This window comes from Euleptes europaea, chromosome 18, assembly GCF_029931775.1.
Source record: "Euleptes europaea isolate rEulEur1 chromosome 18, rEulEur1.hap1, whole genome shotgun sequence".
Lineage (NCBI taxonomy): Eukaryota > Metazoa > Chordata > Lepidosauria > Squamata > Sphaerodactylidae > Euleptes > Euleptes europaea.
Window position 1 is genome coordinate 12,629,841 of NC_079329.1, and position 19,962 is coordinate 12,649,802.

Genomic DNA, 19,962 nt, shown 5'->3' on the forward strand with positions numbered 1-19,962 from the left:
GAACACTGATCTGGAGAACCAGGTTTGATTCCCCACCCCTCCACCTGAGCGGCGGAGGCTGATCTGGTGAACTGGATTTATTTCCCTGTTCTTACACATGAAGCCAGCTGGGTGACCTTGGGCAAGTTACAGTTCTGTTAAGAGCTCTCTCAGCCCCACCTACCTCACAGGGTGTCTGTTGTGGGGAGGGGAAGGGAAGGTGATTGTAAGCCTGTTTGAGTCTCCCTTAAGTGGTAGAGAAAGTCGGCATATAAAAACCAACTCTTCTTCTTTTAGGAAGTGGTTGGGGCCAGCCAGGGCTTTTGCCCAGCAAGGCCTCTGATTGACTAGTGGAGATTTTATTGGCTGTACAGATTTTTTGTTAGTTGCTTTGGCGGCAGCTGCTACCACAGCACAAAGATCTGCTCTGCGTGGCTGAACTGAAGCTTTTTTAGTCATTTTGTAGCTTGCTCCGCCTCCCGCGACAGCCATTTTGTGGTGGCCATTTTGTGGCTGCGCCCACCATGCCACGTTGGAGTTCCAAAATACTTTATTTCAAATCCTCACTATTATTGCGAGGATAAAATGGGTGGGGGGATCAATCATAGAATCATAGAGTTGGAAGGGACCACCAGGGTCATCTAGTCCAACCCCCTGCACAATGCAGGAAATTCACAACTACCTCCCCCACACACACCCGGGGACCACTACTCCATGCCCAGAAGATGGCCAAGATGCCCTCCTTCTCATGAACTGCCTAAGGTCACAGAATCAGCATTGCTGACAGATGGCCATCTAGCCTCTGCTTAGAAACCTCCAGGGAAGGAGAGCTCACCACCTCCCGAGGAAGCCTGTTCCACTGAGGAACCGTTCTAACTGTCAGAAAATTCTTCCCAGTGTCTAGACGGAACCATGCATGACCTCTGTGGGAGGAAAAGCATGATAGAAATGCAATAAGTAATAATAGTCTAAATGTGGTGAAAAATAAGGAAACTGGCTGTTGATACTGAGAGGTTATCAGTATATCTGATGCTGGCAACCCTGTAATGTGAGTTCAGTCTGTGCCTGAGTTCATACTGGTTGAAATGGAGCAGCAAGAGAGATAAGTATGTTTTTTTGGTGCATCGTCGTCCCCATTGAACCTTCTCCTCTCCCCAACCCAGGAGTTCCGTATGTCGCATGAGCAGCAAGGAGAAGATCTCTGTCCAGGACCAATCGAAGGAGCGCAAGACTTTGGGCACCATCACCGTCGGGGAGGAGGAGACCAGCTCGGCCTCGGATGGAGAGGAGGCTCCAAATTCCAACGGTAAGGGGGTACACCAAGCAGGCTCTCGGTCCGGAGTGGAGGAAGAGCAGGATAGCAGGTTGGATAACGGCCGTTGCCTATCTTCCGCAGAGGCAAAGACCAGCCCCCCGACGGACAGCGGTGCCGTGAATGGAGTCTCTCTGCCCCCTGTCAGCCCCGTCCCTCCCAGTCCCACAACGCAGAAGGTAAGGCTTTCAGTCTCCACTCTGGCACAAGCTCCTTGGCAGCCCCAGAGATGAGAATGGGGAGTGGCCGGCATGCCTCTTCCTTTCATGGTAGAGCTCAGTGTGACGATGGTGGCGGCTGCCGACCTCCCGTCCCAGACCAGCCCCATACGCTCTCATAAACCAGCCTGTGCCGGAGCTTGCGTTCAGGGGACAGCATTTTGAGGAAGGCTCCGGTAAGAACATAAGAAAGGTTGTGCTGGATCAGGCCAAGGCCCATCAAGTCCGGCAGTCTGTTCACACAGTGGCCAACCAGGTGCCTCTAGGAAGCCCACAAACAAGACGGCTGCAGCAGCATTATCCTGCCTGTGTTCCACAGCACTTAGGGTTGCCAGCTCCGGGTTGGGACATACCAGGGGATTTGGAGGGGCGGAGCCTTAGAAAGGCAGGGTTTGGGGAGAGACTTCAATGCCATAGAGTCCAATTGCTAAAGCGTCCATTTTCTCCAGGTGAACTGATCTCTATCGGCTGGAGATTAGTTGTAATAGCAGGAGATCTCTAGCTAGTACCTGGAGGTTGGCAATCCTAATATCACCTCATAAATCAACATGCTCCTCTGATCCTGGAGATAATAGGTATTCATCATGACTAGTATTCATTTTGACTAGTAGCCATGGATAGTCCCATCCTCCATAAGAAAAGCCCTGCTGGATCAGACCAAGGCCCATCAAGTCCAGCAGTCTGTTCACACAGTAGCCAACCAGGTGCCTCTAGGAAGCCCACAAACAAGATGACTGTGGCAGCATTCTCCTGCCTGTGTTTCACAGCACCCAGTATATTCGGCATGCTCCTCTGATCCTGGAGAGAATAGGTATGCCTCATGACTAGTATCCATTTTGACTTGTAGCCATGAATACCCCTCTCCTCCATGAACATGTCCACTCCCTTCTTAAAGCCTTCCAAGCTGGCAGCCATCACCACATCCTGGGGCAGGGAGTTCCACAATTTGACTATGCACTGTGTGAAGAAATACTTCCTTTTATCTGCTTTGAATCTCTCATCCTCCAGCTTCAGCAGATGACCCCTCGTTCTAGTATTATGAGAGAGGGAGAAAAGCTTCTCCCTGTCCACTCTCTCCATACCATGCTTAATTTTGTAGACCTTCATCCATGGAATACAGGTCTCAAGGCCATTCGTTTTTTCTCACGTTCTCACCTTCCTGTGTTTCTCTGCCCTTTGGGAGAGGCCGAACATTTGGCCCAGCAACTTTCAACCCCCTCCCCTGGGAGAAGAGGAAGCGGTGGAGGCCTCCCTGAGGTCTGGAGTGGGATAGCTGCGCTTGGGAACCCTGTTCTGCAGAAGCGGGTGGCGAAGCTGGGAGCCCTGGGACCTTGGCTGTAGCACAAGGCACACCTCTCCTTTTCAGAACCAGCTTTATTTTAGAGGCCTCTCCTCTCCCCCTCCCCCCCTTGACTTTGCATGGATCCTTCTATAATTTCTTCCCTCCGCTCTGCAACGAGAACCTCTCCGTTAACGCACCAACACCTTTCTCTTGCATGCTTGACTCACCTGCTGGAGCTTGCAGCTAACCGCGGGGAAGGGGAGGTTGACCTTTATCCCGTGGGGGGATGTTGGCATGGAGGTGGCCCTGCAGAGCAAACAGTGATTGTTATGATCAGACACCCCCCCACCCCACCCAAACCATGCTCTCGCGCCGTTCTGATGCCTGCTGGGCAATTCTTTCCATCGCATGTCACTTCTCTCTGTGTCGTGTGAAATACTTTGGACTTTTTTGTTCTTCTGTCTTTTTTTTCCCCTCTCGCCCTTTTTGCATCCTCCCCCTTCCATCCGTCGCTGGACCGCGCCTGCCCGACCCCTTGCTTCGTTTTCCCCAGCCGCAGTTTGCCTTCATCATTCCCGTGCTGCCCATCCCGAGTCCCCTTGGGCCTTCCATGTGGAGGCAGAGCTTGCGCAAGACAGGGATCATTCTGGTGTCTGAGAACGGAGAGAAAGCTGCAGTGAGTGAGGGGGTGTGTGGCTCGTTGGTAGAGCATAGGTTTTGCAAGAAGAAGGTCCCAGGTTCGATCCCCTGCATCTCCAGTTAAAAGGGATCAAGTAACAGGTCATGGCGCAGAGGGGTAAGCTGCGGTACTGCAGTCAAAAGCTCTGATCACGACCTGAGTTCGATCCCGACGGAAGTCGGTTCCAGATAGCCGGCTCAAGGTTGACTCAGCCTTCCATCCTTCCGAGGTCGGTAAAATGAGCACCCGGCTTGCTGGGGGGTAAACTGTAGACGACCAGGGAAGGCACTGGCAAACCACCCAGTAAACATAGTCTGCCTAGTAAATATCGGGATGTAACGTCACCATATGGGTCAGGAATGACCCAGTGCTTGCACAGGGGACTACCTTTACCTTTTTAACAGGTGATGTGGAAGGCCTCGGCCCGACATCTTGAAGAGCTACTGCTAGTGGGAGTAGGCAATATTGACCTTGATACACCAGGGGTCTGACTCAGGATGCGGCAGTTTCATGTGTTTGACTGCGCATCCTTTGCATTTATTCTTTTCTCCAGTAGTGAGGAACTGGGGCCCAGGGAGGGTAGAGCTGGGCAGCCACTAGGCCGGGTCAAGATGGTGGGCAGCCTTTGGCACGACCCTCCTGGCAACCCGCGTCTTCCCTTCCCTCGTGCCAGGTTTGCATTTAGAGCGTTAAAAAGTCGGAATGAGCGGCTCCGTCAGCTGTGGAGAAGCTGGATTTTAACAACGGCAATATAAAACAGCAGCTTGCTTTTAGTTCATGTTTCACCTACGTGATGCAGAAGGGGGAGGGAAAGATTTTCATGCTTGACCTTCATGCTTTACACGGGGCGAGAACACAGGGAGGCTGCAATGCTGCGTCCATTCATTCGAGACAGAATTTCCCCCCCAAATGGAATGGCTGGGCTTGGGCCTCTGGGAAAATGTGACGTAGTAATGGACGTAAACCCGCCCCTGGGTTTGCTTGGTTGCATGCACCTAAGCATGTGTGTGTGCGTGTAAGAGTGTTCTTCTTCGGGGCCACCACCCCCAAACTAAACCCTGCCTCCCACGTTTACCAGTGGCTTAGGGAACACTAGTAAACGCTGCCTCTGAGCATGTGCAAAGGGCAGGGTTCCCCAGTTACTTCAGCCCTTCCCCAATGCATGTGCGGGTGAAGGAATTTGGAACGCAGCCTGCTTGTTTTTAAACAGGAAAGACTTTATGAACGACAGGTTGTTAAACCAGCACGTTGAGGCAAGGGAAAAGGATTATCATGCTTACTAGCTACAGTAAATCTAAGGGAAGAAACAGGAAAAATCATATGTCTAAGCTATCCTTAACAACACAGAAGTTACCTTGGCATCTCCTCTCTGGATGCTCGTGGAGCAAATGCTTCAGATGCTGTCTCTGACCCCCCACGTGGAGCAAGGTCATCCGATTCCTCGGCGTTTGAGCAACCTTAACCTGGATGTTTCCAACCTTTTAACCTGGGAAGGGTTAAGTCTTTTAACCCTAGCTGGCGAGTCAGTCATGACCCGGTGCTTGCACAGGGGACCTTTACCTTATTCATCTTGCCCTTCTTGGCAGGTAGAGCAAACAGTTAACGAAGCACATCTACCCTCTTGCTGACACTTTTGTGCATTTTATGGCTTTCTTCCCTGGGAAAGCAAGCTGATCCCAGAGACCCAGGAAACCTCCCCCCCCCCGTGAGCTTTAAAGCACTTTACATCTCTGTTTTCATGACAGTAATTGCCTCGGCGCATGGGCAGAGTAGTTTCCCCTCCCCGCTTAGCAGTCTCAGGGAGCCTGCAAACAGCTGAGGCCGAGAGGTAGGACTTCCTCAGCACCCGTGAGGGAAACTAATGGCCATCCTGGTGGTGAATTCTGGGAGCCCCCCTGTGTTTCCTCTTTCTGTGTTGACTGTGCAGCCAAGAGATCTCCTCTGCCTTCCCCTCCACTCCTCCCCGTCCATGTTTGGTGCGTTAGGTGGCTTCCCTTCCCAAAGGAAAATTTGTCCCCCAGGCCTTGTGAACTAGGGTCTCAGCAATGAAGAATCCATACCTTCACTCTAGGCCTCCCTGTAGCAAATAGGAGTCCAGCCGTTCTTGCTTGCCGCTTGGAGTCGCCGGTGACCATGGGCACGCAAGAACCCGACCGCATTAGCGCCGCCTGGTTTTTATCCCCCCTTGTCCGCCCCGACTCCACCGTTCCAAGCCTCCGTCCATCCTGACTCCCGTTCCTTCCTTTCTTCTCCCCACTTCCTCTCCGTTTCTCTCTTTCTCCCTCCCCTGCTGCCCCCCCCCCCCCGCAGTTTTCCGGAGGCTGCAGCCGCACGATGGAACCTGAGGACACACGAGCCCCCGCAGTCTGGAGGCAGAGCCTGCGCAAGACCAGCAGCTATGGGGTGCTGCAGGACGCTCAGCTGGAGGAAGGGGCCGCCAAGGAGGGCAGCGGAATCAAGCGGTCAGCATCCAGTCCTCGGCTGGACACAGAAGAAAAGGTAAGCCGGTGGAAGGAAATGTCCCACGAGGAGACGAGCTGTAGCGTGCTCAGATTCTGCATGGCAGCATCGTATTGGGGACAAGAGGAAAAGACCTCTCTGTTGGCTGCAAAGGGGCGGTCACTCCTGTTCGAGCTCTCTGCGTTTGCACATTGCATAGCCTAGGAGGAGGCTGTGATGCAATTCACCTGTGCTCTTGGGCCCTTCTGGTTGGTGTCTCGGTAATGGCAGAACACATAAGCTAAAGAAAAAGGGGAACAAAGAAACTCAACCTAAAAGTCAGGGGAAACCAAAGGGGTTGAGCTAAACACTAGCGGTGGACTCTGATCTGGAGAACCGGGTTTGATTCCCCACTCCTCCACATGAGCGGCGGAGGCTAATCTGGTGAACTGGATTTGTTTCCCTACTCCTATACATGAAGCCAGCTGGGGGACCTTGGGCAAGTTCAGCTCTCAGCCCCACCTACCTTACAGGGTGTCTGTTGTGGGGAGGGGAATTGAAGGCGATTGTAAGCCGGTTTGAGTCTCCCTTAAGTGGTAGAGAAAGTCGGCATACAAAAACCAACTCTTCTTCTTCTTCTAGTATAGCAACCAATAAATCTATTTTTATTATATATTGTGCACAGTTGTATTTAAAAACACAGAGCCTAATATACAGGCTTCTTAAAAAGCACAAACATAGTTACAAATATTACCAACACATCACGGTTAAAGTTAGTAGGTTAAATGACCAAAATCTGATCAAACTGGTTTTGGCCTTTTACAGGCCTTCCTCAGTGGTCATACATACACAATTTTACAATATGCATCCTGACATATACGTTATACAACGTAAACTATATATATATGAAAGCCTTTTATTCTGTGTGGCTTTGTGTTAACATAGTTCGTCCGTGTGCCTTAAAACGAGGCTCAAAGCTCACACCTTGTATATGAACACACACATGAAGCTGCCTTCTACTGAATCAGACCCTTGGTCCATCAAAGTCAGTATTGTCTACTCAGACCGGCAGCGGCTCTCCAGGGTCTCAGCCAGAGGTCTTTCACATCACCAACTTGCCTAGTCCCTTTAGCTGGAGATGCCAGGGATTGAACCTGGGACCTTCTGCATGCCAAGCAGAGGCTCTACCACTGAGCCAGTGTTTCAGGATGTGTATAACATCAACAAACGTGAAGAAAAGAGTGGTCACAGTACATTATATAATAAAAATAGATTACAAATAGATGGTACAATATATAGTAAAAATAAATGTATTGGTTCCTATATTAGGTAGTGTTTAGCTCAACCCCCTTTAGTACACATAAGCTGGCAAACATACAGAGAAATCTCAGAAGCAGTGCAAGTTGCTGGCCCTTATGGCTACACGGATATGCTTGGAAATAAACGGGCAGTGCCCGGAGAAATCTTGGAAGCGGTTGAGTTGTGTGTGGGACTTCAGGGGGTCATGGGGTGGTAAGTTTCGTGTGAAAAACCAGCAAGGAACCTTGCCCGGTCGTTTCGTTTGCCAAATCTGGCACGGAAGCTGTGTGGTAATTGAGATGCTCAGGGTGTGCACCGGTTGCTTTTTCCCCTCCCCGACGAGTCACCAGCAGTCGGTCTTAAGAGGAGGCCCAAGAGCTCAGAAAGCAGCCAGACTTTGGCCCTGGCACCTCCCACGCTGCAGCCTAAGTTCTGGGGGACATTGAGCAGCTTGGAGGAGCCGAAATGGGACAGGAAGAGCCCTTGGCTTGGGGGGGGGGTGTTCCAAGAGAAGGAGAAGAGAAAAGTGCTCAGCCTCCCTTCCTTTTTGTCTTAGAACGAAGAGCCTTTTGCGGCCTTTCTCTTGCTTTTTTATCTCTACTTTCCCACCTCTGATTTAGCATCATTGCAGATTCGGTTGTGGGGGAAATCTTTCTCTGCCAGGGTGGGTTTCTTGAAACGGGACTGCAAGGGACAGATTTTGCCATCAGTTTCTCTCTGCTTTGCCCTCTCTCTCTCTCTCTCTCTCTCCCCCTGTCCATCCCACCCTTCACTGTCTGTATATTTTCAGCAAGACATCCGGGAGCTCTTACAGAAGTGGAACAAGAATCCCATTGGCCCAGGGTTAGCCAATAGGAGCGCAGCTTCTGAGCCAGCCGGTGACCCGGTAGGAGCCTCTGCCCATCAGAGGGTGTGGCTGCTTAAGCTTGCTTGCTAATGGGTTAGATTTGGGGGGCTTTAGTGGCAGTGGCACTATGCTTGGCAGCCAGGAGGATCCTGGTGGCTGGACGTGGGGAATTTCCCGTGAGGACAGTCCCTCCTGCCGTTGCTTGCCTTCAAGGAAGATGGTGCTTGAATGTCCCACTTTTATGTCATTTTCCCCTCCTTTGCCCTGGCGAATTTCTCCCCTTTTCTTTAACTCGGCTCTCTCTGGCCACAACTTTCTAGGTAATTACTCTATGTTAATAAGCGCTGGTGGAGTGCCGGGAGCCAGAACCGGCTCTGCTCTCCCGGCATCTGTCAAGAGACCCACTCAGAGCCCCTCTTCCGAGGCCCCCTGTGCCCGTGATGCCGGGCTTGAAATCGCGTCGAAGCTTCCCAGGTCTCCAGCTGGCCTCTGAGCAGCATCCCCTCCTGGCCGAAACGCAGCGAGCAGGATCGTTCCCCTGCGGGCCCGTTCCTCAGCCCCCCTCCCCTTCCTTCTTGCAGAGCAAAGAACCACGTCTGGCTCGGGTGACGCCAACCCCCACTCGGAGGATATTTGCCCTGCCGGACACGGAGCCCCACCGGGACCCCCGGCGAGCGTGAGTAACCTGCCATGGGCGAATCAATGTAGTGTTGTGGGTATAACGGCAGGCTTGGATCAGGAGACCTGGCTTCAAATCCCTGTTTAACCTTGAAGTTCACCCTTGGGGCAAATCGCTATGCCTTGCATGGTTGTTGGGAGAGCGAAAATGGGGGGGTGGGGGTGGGACTGTGCTGCCTTAAGCTACCAGAAGGAAGGGGTCAGGTCAAAAACTAAACTATCCACCTGAGTTGGTGGTGGGAGTTCAGGTAGGCTTTGGCTGCTAAAATGTTAGAGCCAGTGTAGTGTAGTGAATCATAGAGTCATAGAGTTGGAAGGGACCACTGGGGTCATCTTGTCCAACCCCCTGCACAATGCAGGAAATTCACAACTACCTCCCCCCCACACTCTATGCCCAGAAGATGGCCAAGATGCCCTCCCTCTCATGATTTGCCTAAGGTCATAGGATCAGCATTGCTGACAGATGGCCATCTAGCCTCTGCTTAAAAACCTCCAGGGAAGGAGAGCTTACCACCTCCCAAGGAAGCCTGTTCCACTGAGGAACCGCTCTAACTGTTAGAAAATTCTTCCTAATAGTGGTTAAAAGCATTATCTGGAATATAATTCTTCCTAATAGTGGTTAAAAGCATTATCTGGAAGACTCAGGTTCAAATCTCTAGCATTCCTAATGGTTAAAAGCATTATCTGGAAAAACCAGGTTCAAATCTCTACTTGTACCATGGGAGCTCAGCCGGTGACCTTGAGCCAGTCACATTGTCTCAGCCTAGCCTAGCTCACAGGGTTGTTATGAGGATAAAACCGAGGGGAGGAGAATGATGTGAGCCGCTTTGGGTCCCCGTTGGGGAGAGAAGTGGGGGGGGGGGGGGATAAACAAATTAAATAAATAAATGCTGGCTGCACACTGGAATTCCTAGGTCCTCTGCTGTTTGGAGTTAGTCGAATCAAGCAGATCAGAAGCACGGAAAGCCAGTTGCCAGATCCCTGGGAATGTCAGGTTGGGTCGGAGGAGCCGAAACTTTGGCATTCTTTGGAAAAGAAGCACCGAGACAGAGGGAACAGCAGCAGGGCGTGGGAAGTCCTGAATACTGCTGCCGCCTCGTCCTTCTCTTATGGGAAAAAAATTAAAACCCATCAAATAAGGAAGGGCTAATTTTTCCCAAACGTTCTCCACCCCCTCCCCATTACAAAGAGAACCACCCCGTTTTCACCATCTCTAAAGTCCGTGTACTGCATGTCTCTGTCTGGGCCATTCATTTGCAACAGTCTCTTGTCTTGTACAGCCGTCACTCGGTTGGCACTGCCAGTAGCATGTCAGAGGGGGCAAGTTCCAGAGCCAAAAAGGTAGTCACATGAACACATGAAGCTGCCTTCTACTGAACCAGACCCTCGGTCCATAAATGTCAGTTTTATCTATTCAGACCGACAGCAGCTCTCCAGGGCCTCAGGCAGAGGTCTTTCACATCACCTCCTTACCTAGTCCCTTTAACTGGAGAGGCCAGGGATTGAACCTGGGACCTTCTGCATGCCAAGCAAAGGCTCTACCGCTGAACCTTCAACTATTTATAAAGCTTGCCTTTGTAAGCGGTCCTTCCGGTACGAGTCAAGAGCAAGTCCACTTGACCCTCCTGGCTAGCCTCCACGGTAGACATGATAGAGGTCTATAAAATTATGCACGGTATGGAGAGAGTGGACAGGGAGAAGCTTTTCTCCCTCTCATAATACTAGAATGTGGGGTCATCTACTGAAGGGTGAGAGATTCAAAACAGATAAAAGGAAGTATTTCTTCACACAACATATAGTTAAATTGTGGTACTCCCTGCCCCAGGATGTGGCGATGGCTGCCAACTTGGAAGGCTTTAAGAGGGGATTGGACATGTTCATGAGGGTTAGGGCTATTCATAGCTACTAGTCATGATGCAGACCTATTCTCTCCAGTACCAGAGGAGCATGCCTATGATATTAGGTGCTGTGGAACACAGGCAGGACAGTGCTGCTTCAGTCGTCTTGTTTGGGGGCTTCCTAGAGGCACCTGGTTGGCCACTGTGTGAACAGTCTGCTGGACCTGATGATCCTTGGTCTGATCCAGCATGGCTTTTCTTATGTTCTTATTGGCAGAGCAGTAGCATGCCATATGACAGGGAACAGGCGCAGGGTCTATGCTGGACCAGGCTGCCGCTCCCCCTTAAGATCTCAACCTGCAGCGGAAGCTCGTTCCCAAACCCAGCACTTCAGCCTGGTAGCTTGCAATGCTTTTTCCCCAACAGCATCCTTACCAGGAAGGGAACAGTCTCGCCCCACTCGCTCATGCCTTATTTGCATCCAGGCTCATCGGCGGTAATGATGCTCTTTGTAAGAGCTGCCTTTGAAGAGCATCCAGAAGCGGCAGCGGGTGGAGAATGTGGCAGAACGTGGCGGCCCAGATGGAGCAGATGGTGCCGAAAGTGGATCGGCTCAGTTCGCTGACAGTTTGCTTCTGGGCGCCATTCACAGTGCTGGCTCCGTCTAGATCGGGTGGGGGGGGGCGGGCTGGAAGGTTCACCAGTTGCTGGATGAATTCGACCTGCTATAGTCTGCCTCTCAGGCCCTTTTCTATGTGCCGCTCTCACTGGAACAGTGACGGGTGGCCAGTGTGAGAGGCTCTTTTCATCCATGGAGCTAAAACTATGGCCCTCCCTCTCCAGATCAACCTGCTTTGTGCCCTCCCTGGTGGTGTTTTGCCATCTGGCCCAGAGTGTTTGGGCTTCTCAGGTATTTGCTGTGGTTGGCCTTAGTTTGTTTGTTTTTCTGTCACATACACCCCCCTTCGGAGGTTGATGATTCCTGCGGTTGTTTCAATGGCCATGTTTTTGCTTTGCCGTCTTGTGCTTGCTAGATCTGTTTGGTTTGTCGTGTGGGTCCTTTTTGCTGGTGTAGTCGTTTGGTTTGTTGTTGCATCTGTGTCAGCCACCTTGGAGTCTTGTATAAGCCGAAAGGTGGGATGGAAATAGGCTACATAGCGGTTAAGAAGATGCCAAAAGCATCCAGTTCCTGTTTGTAGTTCACCTGTGGTGGTCTTAAGAAAGCCACACTCCCTCTCAGACCCTTTCCCACATCTGTAATATCGGGGTAACGAGACATGGCCACCTCACAAGGCTGATGTCCGGCTGACTGAGGCATAAATGGGCTGAGAGTCCCTTGCCAACATAAATGTTTGGATAGCTCTTTTTTCCTTAGGTTATTATTGAAAGCACATTGAACACATGAAGCTGCCTTATACTGAGTCAGACCCTTGGTCCATCAAAGTCAGTACTGTCTACTAAGAGCGGCAGCAGATCTCCAGGGTCTCAGGCGGAGGTCTTTCACATCACCTCCTTGCCTAGTCCCTTTAACTGAAGATGCTGGGGATTGAACCTGGGACCTTCTGCATGCCAAGCAGATGCTCTACCACTGAGCCACGGCCTCTCCCCAACGGAAGAGGCTGTATAGCCCAGCCGGAGGGACCAGGACATGGGCATCCTGGTTTTGAATCTCTGCTTAGCTTATTGCCTGGGGTGGATTCAGGAGTACAGTTAGCTCTTGTTTTCCATCTGTGAAATTGACACAATGGGTGACTAACTGCATGGAACTGAGGAGGCCAAACACAGTGTTTTTAAAAAATGGCAGAGGGTTTTGTGTGTCTGCCTTGTTTCCAAATGGACGAAAGGCTTGAATAGGTTCTGGCTGACTGAATTGAGTGTGCTGCTGTGCTGGGGGGGGGGGGGCAAGTTTCTGTCTCTGGATGAAGTGGGGGGGCAGGGAAGGGGGGGACAGTAGATGCCGGTCGTGAGCCCTTTGCGGGGGCTGGAGCTTGGCACAACTTTGGCGGGACCCTGGATTAAAGCATAAGTACCAGGGAGCCTAGGGTTTGGGGTAACTGTGGGGGGGCACTAATCAGCTTTCTCTGCATCCAGCCCCTCTCTAAATACACTCCTGCGCGTTCCTTCTGTCTGTCTTTCTCTCCCACCTCTCTCCTTGCTCCCTCCCCACAGAAACTTAGAAGGTGGCCTTCAGATGAAGATAGATACCGCCCTTGCCCCACACCTGCCCCCCTCTTCCACTGCCATCGGCTCTAGCATGGATCCCCGGGACCGCCGAAGGTGAGGGTTGGCGGGGGCAAGGGCAGGGAGTATAGAAAGCGAGGGACCCCGAGCAGAAGGCTGCCTCTCCGAGCGAAGGGAGGGGCTGCCTCGGATTTTCGGCTTTCGTGCCTTGGAATTTTCGGCTTTCGGCCTTGGAATTTCTGCGAGCGTTACCTTTCCCTGCTAGAGAGGCCGCTGTGTCTTGGTGCCCGAGAGAAATCCGTGTGGCGACGGCTGTTCTTGGCTCCTTTGGCACTTTGACCAACACTGGTTGACTCATTCCAAAGAGGGCTTCTCTATGGGGGGGGGGCAGTTGGCACTGCGTGGTGCTGCCATCTGCTGGCCTCTCCTTCCCTTAGAGGTTGGACAGAGTGATGAAGGGAATCAGAGGGAGGACACGGCCACTGTTCCTTTCTCACCTCTGCGCCGTGTCTTTGGCCTGACTAGTAAGGAGGAGGGAGAGGGTGGCGAGGGGATGGTCGCCTTGGGATGTCTGGGGATGACAGAGGAGGGGCCAAGCCAGCCTTGGGATGTCTGGGGATGACAGAGGAGGGGCCAAGCCAGCCAGCCTCTATAGGTCTCCGAAGGTCTGAATGGGGAGGCCTTTCCGCGGTACCCAAACCCGCTGAGAGCCAGTGTGGTGTAGTGGTTAAGAGCGGTGGTTTGGAGTAGTTGACTCTGATCTGGGGAACCGGGTTTGATTCCCCACTCCTCCACATGAGCGGCAGAGGCTAATCTGGTGAACTGGGTTTGTTTCCCCACTCCTACACATGAAACCAGCTGGGTGACCTTGGGCCGGTCACAGCTCTCTCAGCCCCACCCACCTCACAGGGTGTCCGTTGTGGGGAGGGGAAGGTAAGCTGGTTTGATTTGTCCTTAAGTGGTAAAGAAAGTCGGCATATCAAAACCAACTATTCTCCTTTTCCTTCTCTCCTCCTTGCAGGTCCTACCAGACGCCCGTGCGGGATGAAGAGTCGGAATCCCAGAGGAAGGCCCGCTCCAGGCTCATGAGGCAGTCCAGGCGGTCTACGCAGGTACAAATGGACTCCGGAGAGTGTGGTTCCCGTCATTCTAGCAGGCAGGGTGCTAGGACTGGCACTTCAGAGTGATGCTAATTCCGCTCTCCAGAAGTTTGGCGAACAGCATCGCTTGGTGATCCATGTGGTTCAGCTCCTGCAGCAACTCCTGGCCAATGCTGTTTCCTCTCCCCAGGCAACCCAAATTCACTTAATTGTTTTTCTTTTCTCTCTTCCTCTCCTCCCCCCTCCCCAATCTTGTTTTAAGGGCGTTACTCTCACTGATCTAAAGGAGGCTGAGAAGACCATGGGCCGGGCCGGGGACTCCAAAGCCGCCTCGGAACAGAGAGGCAGAGAGGAGGAGAAGCTTGAAAAAGATGGAGAGCAGCAACCCCAAGAGGCTATGGTAGAGGTGGCAGGACGTGGGCATGTGGGTGGGCAAGAGGGTCAGGCTGCTGTAGGAAGGCCACAAGAGCCAGGGTGGGTGCCAGGATAGACAGGGTAGATTCAAACACCCCAGTCCACTCTGAGTGAACAGTTAGAGAAGAAGAGAAGAGTTTTTTTTTGTATGCCGGCTTTCTCTGCCACTTAAGGAAGAATCAAACCAGCTTACAGTCACTTCCCCTCCCCACAACGTCCAGAAGGGGCAAAGGTGGTGGCAGTAAAATAAGCGTTTATGCAGAGCATTTGAAGAAGAAGAGTTCGTTTTTCTATGCCGACTTTCTCTACTACTTAAGGGAGAATCAAACGGGCTTACGAATCGCCTCCCCTTCCCCTCCCCACAACAGACACCCTGTGAGGTAGGTAGGGCTGAGAGAGCTCTAAGAGCTGTGAATAGCCCAAGGTCACTCAGCTGGCTTCATGTGGAGGAGTGGGGAAACAAATCCAATTCACTAGATTAGCCTCCGCCGCTGATGTGGAGGAGTGGGGGATCCAACCCGGTTCTCCAGATCAGAGTCCACCGCTCCAAACCACTGCTCTTAAACTGCTACATCGCGCTGGTTAGCATCAAGCTGAGCGCCTCTCCTCACCCTTTGTGGCTGGGCAGGGGGAGATAATGTGTATCTTTCATGTCACGTTTGGAGTCTTTGTATTCAGTTCTTAGTGCTGGAGCAGGTGAGAGACCTAGTGTACTTGCAGTGAAGCAGTGACCATTTGCCCCAAGCCTTCACTTGCCTTCCAAAGATGGCTTCTTCTTTTTTTCTTTTCTTTTTTTGAACCAGTGTAAAATATTCTGAAGTTTCTCTCCTGTGCTGTTCTCCCCAATCCCACCGGCCTTGTCCTTTAACTTCAGGATGCTGCTAGGAGATTTCAGCACCCCAGTTCAGACAGCTCTTCGGTTTATACTGTGAATCCGTTGGTGGTGAATTTGCAGCCCAGAAAAGGTAACTTGTCCCATTCCCATATTTGGTAATTTTAACTTGGGGCTTAGTGACATTTATACCACTTTGACTTTCTTTCATCTTTCTTTTTTTTCTTCCTTTCACTTTTAAAAAAAAAGATTTTATTAGTATTTTAACAAACAAACAAAAGAAGAAAAGAAAAAAGTACATACAATTACAGTAACACAGATTATTCTCCTTCGGGGAGTGAATTTCACCTTACATCTTATACATCTTGTAAATTATTTCAGTGTTATACAATTTGCTTAATAAATTCAAAAACTACATAATCTAAGCGTTATCTATGTTATCTCTGTTTATCAATTTTTAATCTACTCTTTCCATTTAACATATTCAAAAGAGCATTCCCATTTCTTCTGTGATTCTTCCATTGACCCATTTTATGCTGCTGCTTTTTTCTCCACCAGGTGTTTGCTGCAGGGCTGAGTCCATTGCATCCCAGAGCCTAGAACAGCCTTTACAAAATCTCCTGCCACCACCCCACAGGGGACCACGTCTCTGTCTGGAGCTCTGACTCTTGCCCTCCCTCTGCCTTGCAGGCCCAGAACCCGATGAGGCGAGCTTGGAGGCGGATTCGGATCTCCGGAATCGGTTGGCTATCCGGGACCGCAGGAAAGGCCGACGGGAGAGACGCATAAGCGGTCTTGGGGGCAACTCCGAGGTGAATAATACTCAAAGACGGCTCGGTAGGGGCCGCTGTGCTCGAGTAGAGAGATGGGGTTAGACTGCCAGCTGGGGGCACTGTGCGGCCACGTTATTAAGAGCTCTGCAGCCATCTCAGAGGAGTTTGAGTTGCCCACGCAGATTGTGTAGGCGGCATAAAACCCCAACTGTCCTCCCTCTTCTCCAGGGTGAGGATGAAGAAGACGTTGAGCAAGTCAACAATGAAGATCCATCAGGACACGGGAGGTATAGATTTCCTTTGGCGAGTCAGCACTTACTCTCTCTTCCAAATCTTGTTTTAAGAGCACTGTGCGAGACCCACCCTCCCCCCACTACATAAGTAGGTATATAATAATAATAATTTATTAATGCGGTCACTGGCCAGCAGAAAAAACAACAAGAGCCACAACAGATAATAGGAAAACAACAACCACAGCTACTACTGCTACTACAAATAATCTAAGCCTAAAAATTACATATTACATGTATGAATAAAATTTATATAAGCATCATATAACTTGGTATGACCCCCTTAATATTTTGAGTAGTAAAGTATTTCTGTTACTCTTATCCTGTCAGGGTACACCGTATTTTAATAACTACAGTGCAGAATTTAGCAGTCAAGAGTGTAAACTGATTTTTCATCAGTTAGGAGCTTCCTAGCCAGAAACTCATCTGGTTGGTCAGGGAAAGTGTTAAGCAAAGGGGAAAGAAAAGTAGGTATATAGAATCCAGGGGTGGTTTCCTCAGTTACAGCAGAAGTAGAGCCGGTGTAGTTAAATCCCTGCTTAGCCCAGAAGGCCCCTGGGTGACCTTGGGCCAGTCACTTTAAGAGGCATGAACACATGAATCCTTGGTCCATCTAAGTCAATATTGTCTGACCTGCAGTGGCTCTCCAGGGTCTCAGGCAGAGGTCTTTCACATCATCGACTTGCCTAGTCCCTTTTAACTGGAGATGCCGGGGATTGAACCTGGGACCTTCTGCATGCCAAGCAGATGCTCTACCACTGAGCCATAGCCCCTCCCAGGCAGGGACAGCCTTCTGCACCATCCTGAGGTCCTTGGTTGGGGATTGAGACCAAAGATGTAATAAATGCCTTAGGGTCCATATCCACAATGCTTTAACAAACTATATGAGTTAGTGTGTCTGCTTAGAGTTTTGTGCTCCAGATAAGCTGCAAGATCCAATGACTCCATGTGCAAAGATAATTTTGTTTTTCCATTAGCCGGTCCCACTTGACATGCTGTATTTTCAGTCCTTCACGGGGCCCTTCTGCAGATCCAAAGCAAGTCTCTGTAGGTCATGCTGCCCATCTGAATTGCAGACAGCGAGGAGCCCCCACCCACCCAAAGCCTCCCCCTGTGACACAGTCCTCTCTTTTCAGTGAACACATGAACAGCGTCCTGCCCAACCGGACGGCTCCCTGCCAGAGACGAAACAGCGCGTCGGGCTGCAAAGAGGAGCCCGATAACTATTACAAAAAAGTTAGTGGTTGTGGGCTCTCTGGGAGGGAGGTGTTGCCGGAGGAGGTGGGGTATGGCTGTTAGTGACCTCGGTGCCTGCTTTGTGTGTCTGTCCTTAAGCTGTATGAAGATCTTACGATCGAGAATGAAAAACTGAAGGAACAGCTGCAAGAAGCTCAGCTGCAGTTGACCCAAGTCAAGCTGGAGCTGGAAAGAGCAACCCAGGTAGGAGGTGACCAGGGGCGGGGGGCATTGGTATGGCTCATTCTTTCTGTCCAGAGCATCCCCGCAGTGGGGTATGGCTCATTCTTTCTGTCCAGAGCTACGTGGTATGAAAATGTCCAATTGGAATTAACCTTGCTGGTAACAGGGTACGTGCCAGGAAGTCACGGGTTCAGATCTAGTCTCTAGCTTAGATTGATTAGAGGGCCTCAGATCTGCTGCTGTTTCTCTCTGCCGTCTGTCTGCAAATGTGGGTGTGACGATACCAGCTTGCTGTTCGGGGCTTTTGTGAAGAATGTGAATGCACCTGAAGCAATTTGATCCCTTCCGTGTGGTGTAGTGGTTAAGAGCGGTGGTTTGGAGAGGTGGACTCTAATCTGGAGAACCGGGTTCGATTCCCCACTCCTCCACATGAGCGGCAGAGGCTAATCTGGTGAACTGGATTTGTTTCCCCGCTTCTACACATGAAGTCAGCTGGGTGACCTTGAGCCAGTCACGCTCTCTCAGTCCCACCTACCTCACAGGGTGTTTGTTGTGGGGAGGGGAAGGGAAGGCGATTTGTAAGCCGGTTTGATTCTCCCTTAAGTGGTAGAGAAAGTTGGCATATAAAATCAACTCTTCTTCAAATGCTCTGCATAAACGCTTATTTTACTGCCACCACCTTTCTCCCTCCTAGTCATGCTTTGTTGCTTCTGTGTTGCGTGCTTGTGTCTCTCACTGTGTGCTTTGTTTCATTACCCCCTCAGAGGCAGGAGCGTTTTGCTGAGCGGCCCGCTCTCCTGGAGCTGGAGAGATTTGTGAGTACCTGTTTCTGTTCCTCTCCTCTCTTTCACCTGCCCTTTTCAAAATGCTGGAGCTCTCTGGGAATGTGCCAACTCTATGACCGAGGTGAGGAAGGCCGTCCTTTGATTCGGCCTGACGGATGGGAGGAGCTCCACTAGTCCTGGCGTCCCATAGCAAAGGGCAAGAAGGTGGGCGCGATCCACCGACGGAATACTAGCCAGTTTTCCAGCAGACAGTCAAGAGCTTACAGGGTTGCTTGCAAAGAATGGGGGACAAGGAGGACCTGGGTCTGATCCAGAAAGGAAGTGCTTTGTTTTTACTCAGGAACATTTAGCAGAGACAAATCCTGCCTTAAAATCTGAAGAGAGCCTGAGTATATTCTCTTGCTTCATACATTTTAAACATGCTGGTGGACCTCAGGGGCCTGGAGACCAAGCCCTCAGAGGAAAGGCTGAGGAACTTGGAAATTTTTGGAAAAGAGGAGGTTGAGGAGGGGGGGGGACATGATTGATCCCTTTAAGTAATTGAAAGGCTGTCACTTAGAGGAGGGTAGGGAGCTGTTCCTGTTGGCAGCAGAGAACAGGACTCGCAATAATGGGTTTAAATTGCAGGCGGAAAGGTACCAGCTGAATATTGGAGGGGGGGAATTACAGTAAGAGTAGTTCAGCAGTGGAATCAGCGGCTTAGGGAAGTGGTGAGCTCCCCCTCTCTAGCACTCTTCAAACAGCAGCTGGACGAATGCTTGTCAGGGATGCTCTAGGCTGATCCTGCATTGAGCAGGGGGTTGGACTAGATGGCCTGTATGGCCCCTTTGAGGGTTGAGGGCAGCAGGAAAAGAGGAAGACCCAACAAGAGATGGATTGACTCAATAAAGGAAGCCACAGCCTTCAGTTTGCAAGATCTGAGCAAGGCTGTCAAAGATAGGACATTTTGAGGACTTTCATTCATAGGGTTGCCATGAGTCGGAAGCTACTTGACGGCACGTAACACACACACACATGGCCCCTTCCAACTCAATGATTCTATGTGCATTCTATGTACTTTTTTTTTTAAAGAGGTACACCCTGTAGCACTAAAGTTAGCCCATTCCTGTTCTCTAGAGGCTGGTTTTCAATTAGCGTGAATTAAATAGAATCTTAGAACTCCCTTCCCTTCCTTTTCACCCTCACCTTCATCTCTTTGCCTCTTCCCACAAGGAACGCCGAGCTTTGGAGAGGAAAGCGGCAGAGCTGGAGGAAGAGTTGAAGGTAATTCCCACCCAGTTCACTTAGTCCCTGGGTCTCATCCTTGAAGGGGAGGACTTTTTTGACCGCTCAGGGACTGTAAGAAACAAGGCTTGTCCCAAGACCGAACGGCCTCAAGCCTCTTCTTCCCTCCCTCCCGCAGGCTCTTTCAGATTTGAAGGCGGACAACCAGCGTCTCAAAGACGAGAACGCCGCTCTCATCCGCGTCATCAGCAAGCTGTCTAAGTGACCGTCGCTGTAGCCCCCAGATTCCGCCACGAAGCCGGGGCCTTACTCCCCAGCCCCACCCTTCTGTCAACCAGATCTTCAGCAGGGACAGGAAAGAGACGCGAGGATA

The 19,962-nt window shown here is 51.0% G+C and overlaps 1 protein-coding gene across 2 annotated transcripts in view; it reads left to right on the forward strand.

Annotated features, from left to right (window-relative positions):
• Nucleotides 1-19,962, forward strand: part of PPP1R12C (protein phosphatase 1 regulatory subunit 12C) — a 40,234-nt gene extending 20,272 nt beyond the window's left edge. The window contains exons 8-23 of one of the 2 annotated variants that reach the window (XM_056863645.1): nucleotides 1,143-1,285; nucleotides 1,376-1,470; nucleotides 5,781-5,969; nucleotides 7,999-8,094; nucleotides 8,637-8,731; nucleotides 12,741-12,848; nucleotides 13,774-13,864; nucleotides 14,115-14,258; nucleotides 15,141-15,231; nucleotides 15,789-15,910; nucleotides 16,100-16,158; nucleotides 17,298-17,397; nucleotides 17,497-17,601; nucleotides 18,345-18,395; nucleotides 19,578-19,628; nucleotides 19,768-19,962. In XM_056863645.1, coding sequence (XP_056719623.1) covers nucleotides 1,143-1,285; nucleotides 1,376-1,470; nucleotides 5,781-5,969; nucleotides 7,999-8,094; nucleotides 8,637-8,731; nucleotides 12,741-12,848; nucleotides 13,774-13,864; nucleotides 14,115-14,258; nucleotides 15,141-15,231; nucleotides 15,789-15,910; nucleotides 16,100-16,158; nucleotides 17,298-17,397; nucleotides 17,497-17,601; nucleotides 18,345-18,395; nucleotides 19,578-19,628; nucleotides 19,768-19,854 — 1,627 coding nt within the window. In that variant the 3' untranslated portion in view covers nucleotides 19,855-19,962. The remainder of the gene's footprint in view (nucleotides 1-1,142; nucleotides 1,286-1,375; nucleotides 1,471-5,780; nucleotides 5,970-7,998; nucleotides 8,095-8,636; nucleotides 8,732-12,740; nucleotides 12,849-13,773; nucleotides 13,865-14,114; nucleotides 14,259-15,140; nucleotides 15,232-15,788; nucleotides 15,911-16,099; nucleotides 16,159-17,297; nucleotides 17,398-17,496; nucleotides 17,602-18,344; nucleotides 18,396-19,577; nucleotides 19,629-19,767) is intronic. The other variant, XM_056863646.1, reaches the window with a different exon arrangement.